The sequence below is a fragment of the Phaseolus vulgaris genome, chromosome 11 (genome assembly GCF_000499845.2).
Source record: "Phaseolus vulgaris cultivar G19833 chromosome 11, P. vulgaris v2.0, whole genome shotgun sequence".
NCBI classification, from domain to species: domain Eukaryota; kingdom Viridiplantae; phylum Streptophyta; class Magnoliopsida; order Fabales; family Fabaceae; genus Phaseolus; species Phaseolus vulgaris.
Genome location: NC_023749.2, coordinates 3193183 through 3215693, shown reverse-complemented (window position 1 = coordinate 3215693; position 22511 = coordinate 3193183). Strand labels below are relative to the sequence as shown.

Genomic DNA, 22511 nt, shown 5'->3' with positions numbered 1-22511 from the left:
CCAAGTGTTAAAGCGGTTGTTTGTCATATCTTTCCACAAAATCTTGAATATCATAGAGTATTTTTATTATGTAATAAGGGATATTAGTAAAGTAGAGCATTTATGTGATATAATCAAGGATATTACGTGGAATATTTATGTGATATTATAAGGGATATTACGCGGGGCATTTATGTGATATTATAAGGGAGCACTTCAAAAAAATCAAGATTTTGTGGATTAAAAACGCATTAATTATGTTGTGACGAGATTGCTTATTTTTTACATTAATTTAACAAAATCACCAAATTGGGTCTATACCCACTTTATCGTATTTTGAGCCTGTTCGATCAGCCTCATCGAGCTACATGGGTCGGTTTACTCAACCCAATTCCTAGCAGTCCCAGGACGGTACAGAAAATGGAGAAGGTCGACATGCTCAGTTTCCTCACGATTTAGGTTGAAATAAAATACATCCAACTTAAACTTTGATCGATATATGTCCGATCAAATCTGGAACGGTACAATTTACATCATAGAATTCAAAAGAACTAAAGTTAAATTTATATTTAAAAATAATAATTTTAGAAGATATATTTTTGTTTAAATGAAAAAAAATCACATATCTCAATTATTTTCCTCGTGTATAAAAATAAGTTATTTCAATATTATATTATAAATAAGGATTGATCGCACTAATGGATAGAGAATATGAAGAATTAAACCTCAATTCAAATATATAATACTGTTTTAATATTGAAATTAAATGCTCAATATTCTAATTCATCATTTCCTTCTCCAAATTAATTCATACCTGTGATAAAAAGATGAATTACTATTTTTTAAATTGTTAAACCAAGAAGAAAAAAAAAATACTATACATAAAAGTTTTATACTGATATTTAATCCTAAATCACCTATAGTAAAAAAAATCAAGACAATTGATATAAAAGTAAATTAATTAATTAATCGGGAACATAAAAAGTAAATAATTTAGTTTATAAAAAGTTTATATTTTTTTGGTGAAAGTTGGTTGGCATTAATTTTGATGATTATAAGATAACAACGTAATAGCTACTTATAATGTTTATGTGTTGTGATTAAATTGTTGTGAAATTAGTTTCATAAATATATTTAGAAGTTAGTAATGATATAGAGATATTATAATCCAATAATAAAAATAGCATTATTGAGTTGAATAACCTACCCATGGTGTGGACCCTCAACATTACCAACTCGAGTATGTTTTGGGGCGGTAGTTGGTAGCCGTCCGACGTAGGCACATGTGCGCTGCTGCAGCGGTGGGTCCTCTCTAAACCACCGTCAATCACCCATGGTCCCACCAAACCCTAAACCTTCTTATACTCATTTGTCAACACACACTTCAATTCAATTCCGTATAATCAATTTAATATTGTTTAAGGAAAATCTCCCTATTAATTCAATGCTTTAATCCTTAATTCTTCTCTCTAATCTCTAGTAGACAAACCACTGCATCATGATCAAACATTCATAGAAAAGTCCATAGAAAAAAAAATGTTTCACTCATTCAGATCTTAAGTATGAATTATATCAATATTTCATTATTTTATTTTCAACGACAGTCAATGATGCTTTCACATTTTCTATCTATTTATATATTATAAAATATTTTAATTTTGAAATTTTAATCGATGTGGGATTCAAGATAATTTTAATAATACAAGAGAAAAGTGTGGTCTGTAAGAAAACCTTAATCATGTTATATTCTTGAGTTGTAATTTTGAAGACATGCATGGGACAGAGGCATTAGTAGGAGAAGCAGAGAGAGAGCTAATACCCTATTACCCTACAAGTCCCTACAAGTGTAGATAGAGTTGGATAAATGGTTGAGGTTGTGGCAATTTGTGGTTGGGCAAAGTGACAGGTCTGAATAAATTGTAGCAGCCTTGTGTTTGTGTTGTTTTACTGAGGAAAGAAATGAAGAGTGTAAAAGTTTTGTGATGCAGTGAAGAAATGTGCAGCTGCAACACCTGGGCACTGGTGAGGAACAGAAAGGAACATCCCAACCCTTCCCTGGTAGAGTCATGAAAATTAAATGCGAGAAAAGGTGCAGTTTGAAAGCATTTTAGACGTTTGAGGTAATCCAAATTAGATGGATGTGTGTGTGTGTTGTGTTGGTTGTGATTGGGATGTGAAGGTTGAAAAGGAGAAGGTTATTAATTTGGTTTGGTGGCAGAGGGTGATGATAAGGTGATAGTTGGAAAAATAAAGGGAGAGAGAAGTTTGTGTTGTGTTGTTAAAAGTGAATGGCTTTATTGCCAAGGAGTGAGGGTTATTGATTAGTGGTTGGTTAGGTCTTGGGGTGGAGCAGGTGTTTTAATTGGGTTGGGCCCTAGGTGGGCCTCAAGGGTACCAAACCGTGACAGGGACAGGGGAAGAAGAGAGCACCGTGCGCATGTTAGCAAAAATGTAGCGGGTGGGAAAAGTTCACAAAGTTTGGTGAGATGTCTATGATTAAATAATGAGATAGGCACATGAAGAAGCAGATACTATTAATAATAAAAAGGATATTATTGCAGTGTGTGTGTGGTGTGGATAATGAGCATGATGGGTGGATGGATGGATGGATGGGCATGATGGTGTTAGGTAGTGGTTGCTTGGATTTAGGTGATGATGATGATGATGATTGTGCAAAGTCAGTCATCCTCATTCATTCATTCATTCACCACATATGTATCTGATGCACATGTTCATCTTGTCTTTTCTCAGTCAACCGTCTATCCCTTTCACAAACTCACAACACTTTTTCTCTTTGTTTTGCTAAACTCAAAATTATTGTCATGTTATGTTATCTCTCTCTTTTTGTTCACAATTCTTCCACTTGTTCACTTCCTTCTTCATGTCTTCCCTAGTTGCCAACACTGTTTTTATGAGACCAAGTGGTCCATTCCCACTACACATACAAAAACTCCCTTTGCCCTTTCCATATGCCAAACCAATGTTTCTACCACTTCACAAACCATTTATGGAATTCAATTTTCAAATATTCACCTTTCTCCAATTCAATTTTTCAATTTTAATATTCACCTTTCTCCAATTCAATTTTTCAATTTTCAAATAACCATATCTAACTTTCTTCACAAAATCGTTACGAAACATTGATATCCAAAACGAACAATACTTCGAATGTGGTGATTGACTCTAGTAATGCTATTTTTTGAATTTGAAGTCGAAACAGTGATACTGTTTGTGGAAAAGATGTCTAGGAAGAATCCGTTGATTTTGTTCTTAAACGTTACAATGAATTGGAAAAAAAAGTAGTATATAAAATGACCTTTAACTCGATTCTCAATAATAACAATAATTTTATTATAATACCCTTTTCATGGAGACTGTAACATTTTATTTGGTTGAGAAGAAAACAGAGATAAATAATATATAAAAAATCTACCTATTTTGAAGTTTTAAAATGAGAATCAATTCAAAAAATTTATCCATCTTTAAAATTGGTTTTTATTTAATGATTTTCTTATAATATGTAATGAAATTGATTTTTTTTTAAAGATGGATGAATTGGGTCTGGTAATGTAAGATGGATTGATAAGCTATAGAATGTGCAAGGATGCAATGCCTTTGCGACCTAAATTTTAATTAACAAATATACAATATTTATATTTTAAAATGGTAAAATATATAGCAAAGGATTTTTTTTTGTTATAAAACGAATATTAAATATTTTCTTAACACTCAAATTGGAAATACAAATATTTTTTATTAATCATACTTTTAAGAATGTTATTTGATATATAATATGATAAATTATTATGGTCGATAAGTTGTTTTATGTTTATGTATTAAACATGGAGAATGCATGATGAAATTATATGATGGCGTTGAATTAAGTGAGTGATGAGAAATAGTTATTAGCATGGAGACAATATTATATTCGTTGAATATAGTATGAATATTGAGATAGGTATTTTTTAATTTATAATTGAATTATACATAAAATGATCACATGATGCAAAGTTAATGCATGACTCTATGTATGTGTGAGGAGCATACATTGGGGGATTTGAACTGTTAGTTGAAAGCGAATTTGGTGAGTAATGTGATATTGCATGATATCATTATTATGAAACATGTAATAGTCTCAAATGTTAACACTCAACACATTTAATTCAGACTTTTTGTGTTTTTGGTGGTAGTCAACGAATATGTTTGATTATCATTGATAAATAACTCATGATTTTATCAATTATTTAATTATTGTTACTTTACCCTATTTCGTTTTTGTTTGTTTTACAACTATGATAATTGTTTAGGGATACATAAATAGGAAGCAATTCATGTTTATCAATTTTCAGTAGCACTTTATGAAATTTTAAGTTTCTCCTTTTAAAAAACACGTATCTATGTATATTATTTAGTAAAATCATATATGTATAGATAATTATATTATGTATCAATACAATATTTATATATATATATATATATATATTACTTTTATTAAAGAATTTGAAATATTTATGATAAAATATATTGTGTTGTTAAAGAGATTTTAAAGAAATTGAATTACAAGTATTTGTAAGAATAATTTGATAACTTAAAATCGAATCATTTGAAATTTCACCTAAAAAGAAGAAAGAATTTGACATTTTTCATTCTATCGCATATTTTCTTCCTATTTCACCTTTGGCTTTGGCTTTATTTTGTTGGGATATGATTGACTTGACTTTAGATAGGAGATTGCTGACTTGATATCGTTTTTCCATAAATGTTTCTTTTCCATTAAATTTAATTATGGTTGTTTTTCGGTTACAATTGCTAATCTTATTTCTTTGTTGATACAAACTAATGTTACTTAGAGTTGTTTTTTTTTTTTCTGAATATGAATAATATTTCTTACTTATGTTAAACATATTTTTTTTAATATTAATATATATTATTTTGATTTAATGTTGTTTTCACCAATAATTATGGGTTGGATTTTGGAGGTGGTTTATGAGTTAATCTTCTAAGACGGTAACTTTTTAGATGTTTGAAAATCACAATAAGAAAAATTACACCGGTTGATAAGATTTTGACGATCAAGTCGTTAAGAACATTAAAAAGATGAGTATAGTGTGTATCACATATAATCATCATTCCCTTTGTTCGGGGTCTCAAGACCCTTTTATAACACTCGTTCACCATTCTTTATGAATTGATAACAACATCATGAATTGTCGACATATTTTCTTTTATTTTAGGGGTGATCATGCACAAAATATTGTTTATGGTTTTGTTCTGCTGAACTTGCGCCAAAAGAGATAATACAATTAACTGATTCAGTTGTATCAAATATTTAAGTTGTTTTCTGTTTTTCGTTACTTTAGTGTGCAACCTTGGTGTACTTATTATCCATCAAACCCGACCCCTTTAAACCCATTGAGCCCGCACTTTTATTTAGGTTGAACTATGTCTATTGGGTCCAAGTTTAGTGGGCCAAAGAGACATAGTCTAAGTAATCGAGTCAAATCCAATCACTACCAAATAATACAAATGTCATTAAGACTTTTTTCAATATTGATTAAGATGTATTTGAGAGTAATTTATCTACTGATGTTAGTATGGATTAGTCTTTAAATTAATATTATGGAGATTATGTTTTAATTGATGTTTACTAAAAAGTTAATTGGAAGCATGAGACTATTTTTGAATGAAAGTAAATGAATTTTTTATATAAAACTTGAACAAGTGGTTTAGAAAATTATGCATAGCTTCACGGAGTGCATGATGAAGAGGAAGAAGAGGAAGCATGGATTTTCCCAAAAACCCTTTGCCCAACATCCACCGCCAAAACTCCAAACATTTCCGAATGAAAAGCATGTTACAGAAAAAAGGTTTCGGGCGAAATGAGTTGTTTGGTGAATTGATTTTTTGACATGGCACTGCCATCACATGGTGTTGGGCCCTTTAAAACTAAAAATTCCCATAATACTAAACTTATAATAATCCATCTTAAATTTGTTTGATGCTGACATTTGAAACGGTTAGCTACAATTATTGGATTTTGTATCTCTGAATTTCCAACTAGTTCTGGACTAGCACACTGAAAACAAAAGTTGTTTTAGTTTCTTATAGAGGAATACTAACTTTACACCGTCTTATCTCAGTTTCAAAAGCACTTATGGAAAAGCTTGAGGAGGAAGATTAATTGAAGATTATGTAAAATGTGATACTAATTGCTAAATGTAACAACCAACAGAGTTGCTTTTGACAAATAAAATATTGTGTTAGCAGTTCTACCAACTATCACACTCATCAATCAAGTTTATATCATTGCAATGCAATGGGATCAGTGTTTTGATGTGGATGTGACGTGGCTTTTTGGTTACTTTGCCAAAACATTTACTCCTTCTTCAAACCAACCAACAACGTTACTTTCCAACTTCATTTCACACGCTGGCCCGTCCAGAGAGAGACACCTCCTGCACCTTAAACAACACTATTCGGATGCTGCTCTTTTTTCTCTTTGCACCCCTACCACATTTTTAGTTTTTATCCACCATCTAGTTGGGCCTCATGGATTGGCCTAACAAAATTAAGACCGTTTCTTCCTGCACCTCCATATGTTTTTGTGCTACCTCCATATTAAATATGAAAATACTTTTTATCCTTCTTCTTATACCAATCCCACACGTAATTTGAAGATATTTTTAGATTTGGAAGTGCTCTCCGGATTTATAAAATCCATAAGCAATTTTAGAAAAAATTATTCTGAATTACATAATCTGGAAGCTAATCTCATATCCAAAAATAACTTTTGAATTATGTAATCCAAAATATATTTTAAAAAATGATATTCTGGATTATATAATCTAGTAGTTCATTTTATATTACATAATTCAAAAGTTAATCTCACACTACAAGAAAATCATGAAATAGAAACCAATTTTTAGAGACCAAAATAATTAGTTGCAATAGTAACTAAATTAGAGACCATTTTAGAAACTAAAAAAAAATTGGTTTCTAAATTAGTTTCTATTATTGTTAAATAGTTTCTAAATTGGTATCTAATTAGCAACCAAGGTTTTAGAGACCAAATTTAGAAACTAAATAATTGGTAGTTAAAACTTTGGTTGTTAATTAGATACTAATTTAGAAACTATTTAACAATAATAGAAACTAATTTAGAAACTATTTTTTTTTAGTTTCTAAAATGTTCTCTAATTTAGTTACTATTACAAATAATTATTTTGTTCTCTAAAAATTGGTTTCTATTTCATGATTTTCTTGTAGTGTCAAATCAGAAAAAAATTTGGATTATGTAATCTGAAAACTGATCACGAATCTAAAAAAATTTAAAATGAAAAAAATTTCCAAATTATCTAATCTAGAATATGAAATACACTTTAACTTTTTTATATAAGGATATTTTTAGAATACAAAAATTTATTATAGGAGTGGCACAAACTAATGAAGGTGTAGGAAGAAGGAGTACAAGATTTAATGAAAGAAGAGAAGTGTATGGAGGTATCCTCATAAAATAATAAAAGCATTGATTCAATCAAAATCTTCACACTTGGTGAGAAAATGTGTGGTAGTGAATAAAGTAGTGATAAAGCGACAAAAAAGATGCATATTAATTTATGTATTAGGAATAGAATAATAATAGGTTGTAACCATCTATATTAAGTAGATATTAAAAATGTGGTATATTGATTAAATTCAGAAGGAGAGAGCATAAGTAGAAACTCTGAAGATAGAGATGCAGTGAATTGAGTTTGCAAATATACGTAATCAATTATAAGACAAACAGTGCAGTCTGATTTAGCACGCAACTACAGTGAGTCAACTCGTTACTGCAGAGTTGGATGAACTTTGGTCTGATCTGGCAAGATAAAATCCGAATGAGGTACTATTTTGAATCTAAAACGTGTGATTAACAATTCAGAACATTGTTAAATTCATTTTAGGTTACTTTAGGCCTAACTCATATGGGTCACGCTCATTCCAAAACCTGCTGACTAGGTCTCAGTTTGTTTTAGATTGCGACCCCTCTTTCACACTTTTTTTCAGTTCAATAACTTGATTGTTCGCTTCATCACTATTAATTAATTAGTATAAATATTAAGATGTGCATTTGTTTTTAAATTATTCTCGCATAACTTATTTTTAAGATGATGTTTGTCCTCATTAACCTCACTTATGTAAAGGTAAATTTATCTAAATTTTAATCGATATTATATTTTAACTACATTTTTATCGTAAAATGTGTATATTTTGAAAGATATTTGATAATACAATTAAGTAAAATTAGGTTTAACTTTAATTCATCTTATTTTCATTTATATTTGTTAAATTAATCTTATTATAAATGGTATATTCAAATATAAAAGTTTGAAGTTGATGACATGATTATTTTAGCATACATACAACCATGAAGGAGTATCACTTATAGGATGATCTTTAGTAATCTGTTTTGAGAAGATTAACCTTCAGAATTAACATATAGGAGAACGACTTACAAGTTCCCTATCATTCGAAGAGTGATATTTAGTAATTGATTTTGAGGAGATCAATCTAACCTCACAAACCCTTATCACTCGAAGGATTATTTTTAGTCATTGATTTTGAGAATATTGGTCTTTAGGAGATCGGAGTATAGTATAGCGACCTCACGAGTCCTTATCGTCCAAAAACATAATATATAGTAATTTGTTTTGAGAAAATTGGTCTCTCAATTCCCTTGAGTGTATTTTTAGGAATATGATCAATATCCTAGATGCGAAAATCATAGGAACCAACTAACTAATTCGTGATTTTTTAAAACTATTTTATAATATGGTAAGTCTTTTCTCCTATAAAAAAGAGAACTTAATAAGAAATACGGATTGAATTTTATTTGGACCACTTAAGTAGAGAAATAAACTCTTTAAACATAATTATAACTTATAACAACCTTTAAACCATAGTAAATTGACGTCTATCTTAAGACAAAAGATAAAAGTGATCCTAACCCTACAACTTTCACAAAAACATCCTTAAAAAAAGTCAACTTGAGATTTTTTAGGGTTAAGATATTTTCTAATATCCATTTTAGTATATATTTCATTATTTTTAATGTCTTTGGTACACTTTAATTTTATCATAGTCAATTGATAAAAGGATAGTTTATAGTGAGAATTAATAATGCTCATGAAACTAATAAAAGGGTATTTATATTTTTTTAATATGTTTCATTTATTTGTCTATCTAAAGACTAAAAGAATAATTTCATGTGTTTATTTTATATCTAGTCCCCTTTCTATGGTTTTCATTAAATATTATCCTTTAAACATGTTTATTAAATTAGTTTTATATACACAAATGATATTTCAATTTCTAAGTCATAAATCTTTAATTTCTAACATTTTAATTAGTTTACACACGATATAAGCTAAGTTTTGGAAATGCAGTGAAGTTTACAAATAGTTTTTTTCTCTCTCTCATCCTAGAACTTTACTATTGGAACACCCTCTCCATTGATCAACGCTTAAAACAACACCTCAGCTCTTAAAATTCTTTAGCTAATTAAACTACTTTTCATAAGGTTTGACAATCCAACTCTTATCGTTTGAATATAATTAAATTGTAATTGATTTTATTTTTAAATAAGAGAGAATTGAAAGTATAAATAGAGAGCATTCTACTAAAAAAAAATCAAATAAAAACTAATTTTTAGACACAAAATAATTAGTTACAATAGTAACTAAAATAAAAATATTTTAAAAATTAAAAAAAAAAATAATTTTTAAATTAATTTATATTATTATTAAATAATTTTTAATTTTATATCTAATTAGCTATCAAGATTTTAACTACCAATTATTTAATTTTTAAATTTAGTAACAAATTTTTTTGTTATTAATTAGATACCAATTTAAAAATTATTTAACAATAATAAAATTAATTTAAAAATTAAAAATTTATTTAGTTTTTAAAATAATCTATAATTTAGTCTAAACCCTAAACCCAGCAACTAATTATTTTTTGTTTTTAAAATTAGTTTATATTTTATGATTTTTTTTTTTAGTATTCGGAAAGAAAAATCTTAATTATAGAATTTTTTTTTTTCTTGTAAAAACTTTGTGATGCTTGAGGATTTATTTTTTTATTTTTTGAAGTTTCTAAAAGTGTTTCTTTTATAAGCTTTTCATTATAATAAATTGTTGACTTTTAATCCCTTATTGTGATTGTTCAAAAGGATATATTTGTGTTAAAAAAGGGGCTCCAAATACTTATTCACTAATATCTATTAGATATTAAAAAACTAAATGATTCATGTAGAAAGAAACCAAAATCCAAAATTTTATTTATTATGAAAAATTTGCAAAAGAAACACTTCAAAAACTTCAAAGAAAAATTACACTTTGAGCTTTAAAAAGATTTTACAAGATGATAAGAGGGAGAAGAATACATGGAAGGTTTCTATCACCTACATGGAAGCAGTAAGGATTAAGAACATTTCATTGTGTTTATGTAACCAAAAGAAACCAATGTGTTGCTATGTTTGTGATTTCTCATTCTTTACCTTTCTGCCTGTGTCTTCTCAGGGCCATAAAAGGGTCGAATTGTTATCATAACAATCATGGAAAGATCCCTGCAAACATGCCAAGCAAAGGGTATATGACAACATCTGAAATAGCAGAAGTGAATTCCCAGACTTTGATCAGATACGGCCTATCATAGTACGTAATCTTTACAAAATTAACAATGTTACATGAGAAATTAAGAAAGCATTTTGGCTTTGTTGCATTGCAGGACATCATAAAATCTCCTTCTGCAGAGCACAAGACCATGAGAAAAGCCACAACGTTCTATTTACTCTCTGGATGCATGGGTTATGCAGCCTTCGGAGACAATGAACCTGTTAACTGGTTTTGGTTTTGGGTTCTATGACCCTTATTGGCTTCTGGACATTGACAACCTTGCAATTGTTGTGCACCTTATATCATTTTATCTGTCGTGAATTCTAGATACTTCAGAAAACATAGACTAGTAAAATAAAGAATAAGAGAAGATTGAACAGAGCTCTTTTGCTAGTAGAAATACTTTCAGATGATTGTAAATAAAACTGAATTGAACTATAACAGTTACATGTGCCATAGTAGGACTTGATGATTAGTGCGTTGTCTCAAGGAATTGTGACGTGTATCTTATTTCAAGGACTTAGATACAACATGCTTCTAAACACTTTTGAACATTATCATGGTCCAGGTTGCCACCATCATTGGTTTGTGTTGCTTTAATTTTGATTTTAGTTTGTCAACTCCAGATACTGGTAACTGCATAACTATTTCTGAACTGTATATATTATTCCAGTTTTTTTTTAATCTTTTTTCTACATCCTTCTCATATCATCCCTTGATATTAATATGAAGAATAATGTTTTTGACAACTCTTTTTAATAAATAATTAAAGAAGTGATGTTCAACTAGTATGCAATTTATAGGCAATAAGGGGAAAAATAAATGGATTCAGTATCGAAAAGTTGGTGAGTAACCAGTTGAACTTCAATAAAAAAACAGAACCCTGTATGAAAAAAGAGAGTAACAAACACAGTTCCTTTTCGCGAACATCTACATTAACCATAAGTACTAACCCCTACCAAGATTTGATTAAAAAAATACATGGACAAAAACAGAGGAATTAGTATATATATAAAGGGTGTCCTAATTATTTTGCTGCCATAACTCATTTCTTAGCCTTCAGTGTGGCTGAATTTGCTTCAGCAGCAGCTTTAGCTAGTGTTGTTGGCTTGATCACACTCTTGGGGTTGAGTGCCTTCCTAAGTTTGAACACTGCCCAAGCTGTCCCAATTGCATGCCCTGCAGCGTCGAGGCCTTCATTAGTAACCTGGGCTGCTTGCTCTCCATACCTAGTAAAACCAAAAATGGAAAGAAAAGCCATGTCAATCGTAAAGAAGGCTCAAGATTCTTCCTGCATTAAAGCCAAACAATAAACAAACCATTGGTTGGATGAAAAGGGTAAGATTTCTTGAAGAAATGAACTTACTTGTGTGAAACGAGTCCAGTGGTCAAAGTCGATGAAGTGGACATAACATTCCTCCCAGCTACTTCTACAGCATCCACCACCTTGTCTGCATCAACACATAATCAAAATTAATGCTTTCTTCCATGAACACATAATCAAAAGACTATACTGAACCCCAAAAAACAGCTACAAGAAAATAATAACTTACTGAATCCATCCATGGTTGCAAGGACGATTTCTCCTGGAAGAAGACTAAAGAACTTCTTTCCAGGTTTGGAGTTTACTACAGAACTTGTGAAGAATCCAGACACTTTGACAACCCCAGAGAGAACACCAGTGGCTACTTTCTCTGACATCTTGGTCAACTTCTTAACCCTTATCATATTCTCCATGGCCTGAGGACTAATCTGGGAGTGGGAACCAGGCTCCAATCTCTTCTTCAAGAAATCATTCCCCCACTTCAACCTCTCCACAGTAACATCCCCAGCCCACAAAATCCCCCAAACAACATGCCCCGACCCCGCCGCAATCCACCTCGCAAAACGCCCACTGTAATCCTCCACGTTCGGCGCCAACGTTGTCCAATAAGCACCAGAACGCTCCTCCACCACTTCCCTCTTCTCCTCTGATTTTAATTCTTCAGGTGATGTCTCTGCTGACACTGAGCCATCCAACACCTCCCATCCACTCACACCCTTCACTTTCTCCTTCGACAGAAAGCTATACTTCTCCAGAACCTCGTCCAGCTCCTTCAGCACCCTCCCCTGCCCCTTCGCCGCCACCGTCAACCCATAATTCAACACCTCAAATCCATTCTCCGCCTGCTTCTGTGGCACTTGCAGCGTGAAGAAGTAGTGCGACTCGTCCAGCTTCACCGCCGCCACGTCCTTGGCCAACGGCCACTGAACCTTATCGCCGACGCGAGCGAGAACCGCCACCACTTTGTCCCCTTCTCCGAGACTCGATATGGTGAGGTCCCCTGAAGCAAGATGCACGCTTGAATCCTTTTCTATGAGATGAAGAATCGCACCCGGAACCGTGACGAGAACGTTTTCCATGGCTTGTGTCGCTTTTGGCTCTTCCCTAACGAGATTCTCTGTTTCCAGTGAAGGATAAATGGAAGAAGAAGATGATGATGATGATGATGAATGATGGGAAAAGGGAGAATCGGCGTCTGGATTTGTTGAATCGACTTGTGGGTAGAATGAATTTTGTTGAAACATGACTTGGAAGTGAAGAACGAAGGAAGACGAATATGAATATCTATATATATACCTACCGTTACTTCGTTGGATAGATCAAAGACGAAGTCGAACGTTAAATAACATAACATATATAATATTAAAATTTATAGGCAAAACAAAACCGACATGCCGCGGAAAAGGAAACACGTGGCGGTGGGGAATACGTGTAACAACCGCGGTGACGAACGATTATAGTTACTTTCTGTTTAAGAAATCAAGGAATGAACTCAGAACAATCCAGACTCAAAACGGGTCAGTCCCTTTCACTGGGCCCATGGCCTTCCATAGCCCAATTGGCCCAATCCAATCATATCAAATTACGTTAGACAAAAACAAAAGCCATTTATATATACTATAGTTGCATTTACGGTGTTTTTATTTTCAAATATTTCTCGTGAGAATTTACTTATCCAAAAAAAAATTATCTGAAAAATGTTTGGATCATTAGATAAACGATTAAGTTTTTGGTTTATATAATGGGAATTTCTCACTTATCTAAAATTATTTTCTATTTTATTCTTACTTAATATTTTATTTTATTAAATTATTTTGGTTATTTGAACATCTTATAATTTCAGAAGTTAAAAATTTTATTTCATTTGTTATCATTTAACTGAAAGAGAGTGGAGAGATTGATTAGTTACTTTTCTCTTTTAAAAATCTTTTTCTCTATTAAATAAAAAATTAAAGATATTTGTTAATATTTGTTGTTAGATGTGAACTGCTTAGTAGGAGAGTAGAGAGAGATATTGGTAGTTACTTTTCTGTTTTAAACCCGATCTTCTTCTCTATTAAATGAAAAATTAAAGATAGTTGTTGTGTCTATTTCATTTTCAATGAGTCAAATCAAACTTTGAATTGAAATGTGCATTGAACATTACTTTAACTCCCTCCCTCAAAAAAATATATTTCATTATTGTTACCCTTACTCTTTTGTTTGAATTTTGAAAGAATTATTTTTGTTATTTTTGTTATTTTCAATTTGATTTTTTGGTTTTCTATCATTATCATTTCTCTATCTTTACTCTTCCTCTATATTTTTTTATTTTTTTTTAGGTTTGATTTTCGAAATCATCTTAACTTTTCATAAATTTATGACTTTAGAGACCACCTTCAAAATAGGTTTGAAGGTCTGGTCACCAAAGAACATTATGTAGAGAAGGTATTTCATGTGTACTTAACTCTATTTTTTACATGCTATACCAATATTTTGTTTGTTCTTGGTTTAATTCCAATAATTGATAAAATATTAAAAAAATATGAAACTCAAATTCTATTTAATTATTTTTTCGGTTGAGTTTGTAGTTTTAAATAAATTTTAACTATTATCAAATATATACATTTTTACCTATCGGTAAATTTACCATATATTACTACTATAATAACTATATTTTGATAAAATTTACGTATTTTTTTTTATTAAAATGAACTATAAATTTATACTCATAATATAAGTGTGTGAATAATAATGCTGATAAAAAAAAGTGTGTGAATAATAATATCGTTTATTTAATTTTAATATTAAACATGATTATATATAAATGATAAAAATAAAAAAAATACGGTTCTCGCTAGTTTAAATAATGTATCTATAATAATAATATTTAATGTGATTTTAAGTGAATGCTTATATATTTAATCTCCTATTAATTTAGGGAATGGATTTTAAATCTAAAATTAATTTTGGGTTAAAAAATTACATTAAATTAAAAAAATTATTTAAAACACCTAAACATGAATCTCTATGCGCCTATATTAATTTTATAAAAAATAAACTTTTTATAAAATCAAATTGGTAAGTACCTACCCAAATTTCAATGTGCAAGTTAAAAGCGTGCATGCCCTAGACGGTGAACAGAATAATCTAGAGGAAACTAAAACTTAATCTACAAAAAGAACAAATTAACAAAAAAAATACCAAATAACTAAATAAACAAAAAAAAAATGATACCAAACAACTAATAGAACAAATTAACAGAAGAAAAAAAGAACAAATAACTAGAAAAACACATTACCAAAATCATCTTTACTGGGATAATTGGCATGGCTCGTTCAATAGAGAGACTTTGCTGGTATCGCATTTGTTAGAAATGCATTCAAAAGCAACAGCACTTTAAGATGCAAAATTGGGACTTAATTCATTTGAATTATTAATCTCATTAGTAATCTATTACTTTCTTGCTTACAATCAAGATTATTGTTAATTCTGGACTAATAAAGTATTTCTCTCAAATAATAATAAGTTTACATATATTGTCTATAAGAATTAAAAAATAATCTTAGAATATGAGTGGTATATTTGAATTATTAATCTCCTTGTGGTAGTTTATCATTGTAAAATGTAAAACCAATTGCGCATGGAAATAGAAGTTTTCATAACAGAGCAAAGGCCATGTAGGTGGTGTGCGAACAGCAATGGAGTAGCATCCACCATTTACATGTAGATCTTGTGTCCAAGAATTTTGCTTAGAGTTTGTGAATTTTCTTTACAGGTGAATTTGAGGAGCAACTAAGTGAATTTTATGGTATAGTTGTTGAATTCTTTAAAATGTGATGTTTGATATTAAATGATGTAATGGAGTGAAAGTGTGATCAAGACATAATATTTTCAGGAAATGAAATATCATGTTGATATTATTATTATGGTGTATTGATTTGTGAGTGTCCTGTGACTCAGGCGATTTTGACTCAATTAGTATAATGAAATCATATAGATAAGGTTATTTAGTTTGTGAGAGTCGAAGGGAGTTCATTTGACTGAGTTTGAGATTTAAAAGAACTTATTTGAGATGATGAGACATTAAAATGATTATGCGCATGGATGTGTGGATTCACAGTGAACAATATGATATGTGTTGGTCTCTGAATGCTAATTTCAATACATGAGTCTTCTGAAAGTAGAGTCAAGTGTCTGAGTATGTGCATTAGTAAAAATCTGACAAGAGTAATGTGAATGATAAACGTGACAGACACTTGATGAAATTGTAAAAATGTGTGAATGTTGATGGTCTATGTTGATATTTAAAGTTTTTTATTTGAAGTTTTAAAAATAACTAGCTTACCCTGTGTTTTTGTTTTCTGTTTGTTTTATTTAATATGTGATTATCATGTTAATTTACACGGAAGCAGCAGATGAGGTTGCACGTAACAAAGCTCATCAGTGAGCAGCCAGAGGATGAAATACTTTAAATTGAAAGTTTTGTTTTTTTAAACTTTTGTGTATATATTAAAATTTCTAAGAGGAGAGATATATTATAAGATACAATATGAGAAAGTAATATATATTTATATATTAATTAGATATTGCATGCATAATATATTATCAGATATAGATAAAAATAGAGATGTTACATTGTTATATATAATATTTTTTATTTATAATAATTATTTAAAACAACTACTATAAATTTGTTGTTATGTGTGATTCTAAGTTTTTTTTATGTAAAGAACATGTAGTTAAAAATACAACTCAAATAGTCTACCTAAAAACATTGAGTGTTGTGATATAAGGTGTTTTGTATCTAGGAATTAAACAAGAGTTTGCAATTTGTTAGAATTAATCATATTTAACGATATGCATAGTTCCAACTAAACATTCTTTCATAGCAGGGAGTTAGGATGGCAAAACAAGGCACAGGCAATTTGCATTGGACCTCTCAGTCCATTTTTTTTTCTTTTTTTTTTCATTTTTAAAAAAAAATTTCATATTTTTAAAATTGAAATTAGACAATGATCAATATTTTGATATAAAATTTTATTTACATTAATTATTTGATAAAAATTTTAATTTATTAAAATATTGTTGATATTTTTTATTTTATTAAATATTAATTTTTTTATTAAAATTTAATTCAATTTTATTATTTTTTTACATTTTTATTGTCCAACAAATAAAATTAATGACTATAAATAAATAGATTAAAAAGAGGTGACGATCTATCCGTCAATATCCATCAATATTGAACATGTTAATAATTTTGACACACCAATCTCTTTCATCCTACTTTTAACTGTCGATGAAAGTTAGGTCAAAACAAACCAAGTGACTATTTTATCACTAATAGATAATAACTTAAAAGTTATCAATCTCAAGTATAGTTATAAAAAGAATTTTAAGTTATTAGTTGATGATTAATTTGGAGAATATAAATTAACTTTTTGTAGTTTATTTTAAAAAAGGCTATAAAAAATATTTTTAACTTATACGGAAAAATAAGTTACGTTACGTTATGTTAAACAAAATCCTAGAATAATTTCTAATTGATTTATATTATACTAAACATGAATGAAAAACAAACATATATGAATATTTACAACAAATACGGCAACATTTCTAAATTAGTGTCCGATAACTGTTAGCAACAGCTTATAAATGTATTTTTATTGGTAATTGTTCAGAAAACGCGTAATTGTTCAGAAAACGTGTAATTATGTTGCAAGAAAACTGGTGGAACTACACATGTTTCATCCTCCTCTGAAAGTTTAACTCATGATTTTTGAAGTTCAATAAATTTGAATTAACAGTGAACAGTTTCTATAAAAAAAAACATTTATTTCAGCGTTTTTTTTCTCATCAAATTAAAGTTAAAGATGTTATTGCGTTTTTTCTTTCAGATGAATAACTTCAATCAAGGGCATTAAATGCGACTTTGACTACAGGCACATGTAACTTGGTTTTTTTTGTCTTTCCCAACACTTTGCTTTACAGTTTTCTTCTTCTTTTTATCTTATGGCATCAAATTTTGTGCTTATTTTTATCAATTTGATGCCATTTTATGTATTTTCCAAACACATTTTATGTATTTCCAAACGAACTATGCAATATAATAAAGTTATGAATGTCCTTAAAATAATAGTATTTGGTGAGGCTATTCATATTCCTATATATCTGTTCACTTTCCTTTATATAACATATATGAAACTAATTAAATAATAAAGAGTTCAATTGTCATATTTTAAATAATAAAGATTTGCACATTATCTTTTAAGTGAAAATCATTCTACATGTTTTTTTAACATGATTATTATAAAACCTATCGATCTTATTCAAAATGACAAATTATCTTGCATTTACATTGTTAATATAATTTAATTGAGAGTGTTCCTGGATAACTTTTACATTTTAAGTGTAATTTTTCACTATTAATGTTTAGGTTGGAGATGTTTTTAAATTTTTTTAATTAAATTCGAGCAAGAGTAATTTAAAATTTTAATAGTAATTAAATTTCAACGAGGAAAACCAGGTTCCACTCATAATTAATGTTTTGTTTAATGCAGTCTAACATTCGAATACCACAAACTTCAAAGGTTTCAATAATAATAACTAATGCACAGAAAAAAAATATAATTCATCCTATAATTTTATAAATGATAAAACATAGACTCCAAAAAGTCTAAAAATACAAACTAAAGTTAAATTAAATATTAAAAAAAAGGTACAACAAGGATTACAACTTCAACCTTTGGCTCTAACCAAACACGTCCTAAATTAACAATTAAAAAAAAAAGAAATAGAAAGTATTTGGATTGACTATACTGTTATAGTCGTGGCAATTTACAGAGCTGCCACTCACTCTCATCTGTAGTCACGCGCCGCATAGATCAAAACCACATGATCAAAGCTTTATAACGGTTCCATTTGAGTAACGACAATGGGGCTTCGAACCACGTGCTTCCCATCCGTCCACGTCAGCGACCCGAAAACCGCTCCGGATTGACCCATTTTCATATTCCGGGTATCTCCCACTACCGTCACCACATAGCTCTGCTTCTTCACTGCCTCCGAAAACACCAGCCGCGACGGCTTCACCGTCACGGTCACACCCCTCGCCGGAGCCTCCACGCTCACGCGGTAAACGGAGTTCGCGGACCCCACGTTGGTCACTGTCCGAATGAACGTCATGGACGCCACTCCTTTGGACGAAACCGGAAACATGGCAACAAAGGAAGGGTAATTAAAATTCGTCGGTGATGGCTTTCTCGCCGGACAACTCGCGGGTGCGCGAGTAATCACCTGAATAACCCTGGGTCCGTAACCAATACTGCAAAGGAAATTAACATAATCATTGTTGGTGAGGTCATAGACCAAACCAGGATCCATGGCTCTTCCAAGGTTAAGATGACCAGCGCCAAAATCATAAGGCGTGGAACTGTTTCCGGTGGCTTCGTCGGTCATGACCTGGTTACGGTTATCGAGGACGGTGGCGGTGGTCATCATGGCGGACCTAATGACGGCGGGGCTCCAGTCAGGGTGCGCGGATTTGAGCAAAGCTGCTGCGCCACTCACGTGAGGGCAAGCCATGGAAGTGCCAGACAAGATGTTGAACTCCGTTCTCCTCGTATCGGAATCCAAACCGGTCGGGCCGACGGCATCGGTCCAAGCCGCGATGATGTTTACACCGGGAGCAATCAAATCCGGTTTTAGTATCTGGGGGTTCAAACCGTTGGGTCCTCTGGCCGAGAAAGAAGCAATGACAGGAGCCGGTTTGATTCCGAGAATGGTGCCTTTGAAATCAATCGTGGCCGTTGGGTTTGCTGAAGTTGAGATGTATTTCTTGATTGCATCTCCTTCACTGGAGCCAATAGCACACGCAGGAAGAAGATGGGCATCTCCCACCAGACCTTCACCATTGGAGATTCCGTTCGCCAGAATCATTCCCACGCCGCCGGCTTTCTTCACCACCAACCCTTTGGCAACCCTCGGGCTACTTCCTCTGTCACATACCACTATCTTACCCTTCACCAGGTTCGAATCCAAGGAATTCTCCATGCAGAGGGAATCCCCAAGAACCCCTGATTTCCCAGGGTAAACTAGTTGATACATTTTCCCACTCAACGCCGCTCCGGAGTAGAGCGACACGCCAGAGAGCTTCCTCCCGTCGCCAAGAATCACCTGAGCTGGAAAGTCACGATCAATGGTGCCTGCTCCCACTGTCGTCAACCATGGAGCGAGGTTGGTCACTGACATTCCGCTTGGCCCGTCGTTGCCGGCGGAAGAAGACACGAACACTCCTCTAGCAACCGCACCGTAGGATCCAATTGCGATAGGATCAAGGTAATACGGGGAGGCGATACCATCGCCACCGCCTATGGATATCGAAATGACATCAACGCCGTCAACGACAGCAGCGTCAAATGCAGCGAGGATGTCGGAGTCGAAGCAGCCAGCGTTTTTCCAGCAAACTTTGTAGACCGCCAATCGCGCTTTCGGAGCCACACCCTTTGCGATTCCCGAAGCGTACCCTGACATGTTAGCCTGGAAGGCGTAGCGGCCCGCAGCGGTGGAAGCGGTGTGCGTGCCATGGCCATCCGCGTCGCGAGGGGAACGGAATTCGACGGTTTCGTTGATCGGATTGAGAGGACCGGAAGCCGCGCCTGCTTCGTGACCCTTGGAGAAGAATCTAGCACCGATGAGCTTGCGGTTGCAGTTTTTGGAAGAGAATCTGACGCCGGTTTCGCACGCGCCTTTCCAACGACGGGGAATGGGGCCGAGGTTCAAATCCGAAAAACTGCGGTGCTCCGGCCAGACGCCGGTATCAAAAACTCCAACGATGACATCGGAGCCATAGTCAGATTCGGACCAGAGGCCTCGCTGATTTCGGAGGCCGAGGAACTGCGGGGAGCGTGTGGTGTGGAGCTGGCGGCGACGGTCTTCGAAGACAGCAAGGACGGAGGGATGCTGGCTTATGGAAGCTACCTGTTGGGGCGTGAGAAGGGCGGAGAAGCCATGAAAAACGGTGTTATAGACATGGAGGATGTGGGTTTGTTGGGCAAATTCGGAGGTGTACCAGTGATAGTGGGTGGGGAACACTGAAGGCTTGGATTGGGAATCCACACGAAAGATGAAGGTTTTGGAAGCTTCATCGGAGATAACAGAGTGAAACAATACGAAGAAGAAAACAATGGAGAAAGCGAATTGGGGAAGATTGAGTTTCAACACTTGCTTAGCCATTTCACACAGTGGCTAGTGAGTGACTGATAAGCAACTCTCCAGTGAGAGCGCAGTGTTATAACACTCCACTGTGGGGACACTCAACAGTTTTTTTTTTATTATTAAAAATCCATTTTTTATTAAAAATAAAACCAAAAAAAGGATGAAAGTTTTAAATAATATATAATCCTTTCCAACGTCTTAATTAAATAATAATAATAATTAATCTCTGATTCTGCATAACATAACATCTTTGTTTGTAGCAAGTAAGATAGAATGTGTCAGCTCCAGTATCCCAACAAATATTTTGGACCGCATGATGTTCTTTAAAAAACAGATGCATTTTCAAACTAAACACAACAAAATTTAATTACTCCTTTAATTGAAAAAAACCAAACAACATCTACCCTTCTATTTTCAATTTTGGATTTAAGTGCTGGCATGAAAAGGACTTCACTTTAATATAATTCTAATTCTAATTATAATATATAACAACAAAAACTCAAATAGATGGTAAAATGTAATTAGGATGAATTGAAAATTACAAATGACATCAATAATAAAGTTCTTATCTGCCTTTGACACTAATTACATAAAAACACATTAGTCCATATTGATGAATCTGTCATATAAATATTCTTTATATTATTACTGTGTAAACAACAAAAGTGTCAAAAAGAAATTAGCTGAATTATTATATAATTGAATTGAACTTTTAAAAATATTTTAGATAAAAATAAATTAAATCACACTACATTACAATTTAAATTAATTGCACTTTAGTAAACTACTCTAAATTTCTTTTGTTTATATTGTTATCACAAAAACAATAATCATTATGGTTAATGAAATATATAAACTGAAATAAATATCATAACATTGAATTAAATGAACTAACTATAGTGTATGCTATCTTTTAAGTGAGTAAAATCAAATTGAAATAAACCAAACTTGTAAATAATTTAAATCCTTTGAGTTATTATTTATTACCCTATTATTTTTAAGTATATTTTAATATATAAATACAATAATTAATTCAATTATTTGTGTAATGTACTAGTATAATTAAATTCATTTAATTTTGGATTGATTTAGTTAGTGAAATCTATATCAAACCTACTATTAGACGCTCATAATTAAAAGACAATTTCAAATAGATTTTTATTAATATGAGAAAAAGGAAAATAATTTTATCTTTTTATTAATATTTTTTTTTATGGATATAGATACACTATTCCAGAAAATAAATACAGTGTTGCGATTAAAACATAAAGTGAATAAGTAATCTCATCAATGACCTTGACTCACCCCACTCCTTCTCCTTTTTTTCTTTGTTGGTTGTTGAAAAACATTTT

The 22511-nt window shown here is 31.7% G+C and overlaps 2 protein-coding genes across 2 annotated transcripts; both read right to left on the bottom strand.

Annotated features, from left to right (window-relative positions):
- Positions 1–11479: 11479 nt before the first annotated feature.
- Positions 11480–13411, bottom strand: LOC137823360 (protein EARLY-RESPONSIVE TO DEHYDRATION 7, chloroplastic-like). Its single transcript, XM_068628467.1, has 3 exons — positions 12191–13411; positions 12004–12088; positions 11480–11866 (listed from the first exon to the last, which is right to left on the bottom strand). Exons 1-3 carry the CDS (start codon positions 13203–13205, stop codon positions 11683–11685), a joined length of 1284 nt encoding a protein of 427 aa, XP_068484568.1. The 5' UTR covers positions 13206–13411; the 3' UTR covers positions 11480–11682.
- Positions 13412–18564: 5153 nt separating this feature from the next.
- Positions 18565–21391, bottom strand: LOC137824899 (subtilisin-like protease SBT1.6). Its single transcript, XM_068630579.1, has one exon. The coding sequence runs from the start codon at positions 21175–21177 to the stop codon at positions 18850–18852; it is 2328 nt and encodes a 775-aa protein (XP_068486680.1). The 5' UTR covers positions 21178–21391; the 3' UTR covers positions 18565–18849.
- Positions 21392–22511: the final 1120 nt, after the last annotated feature.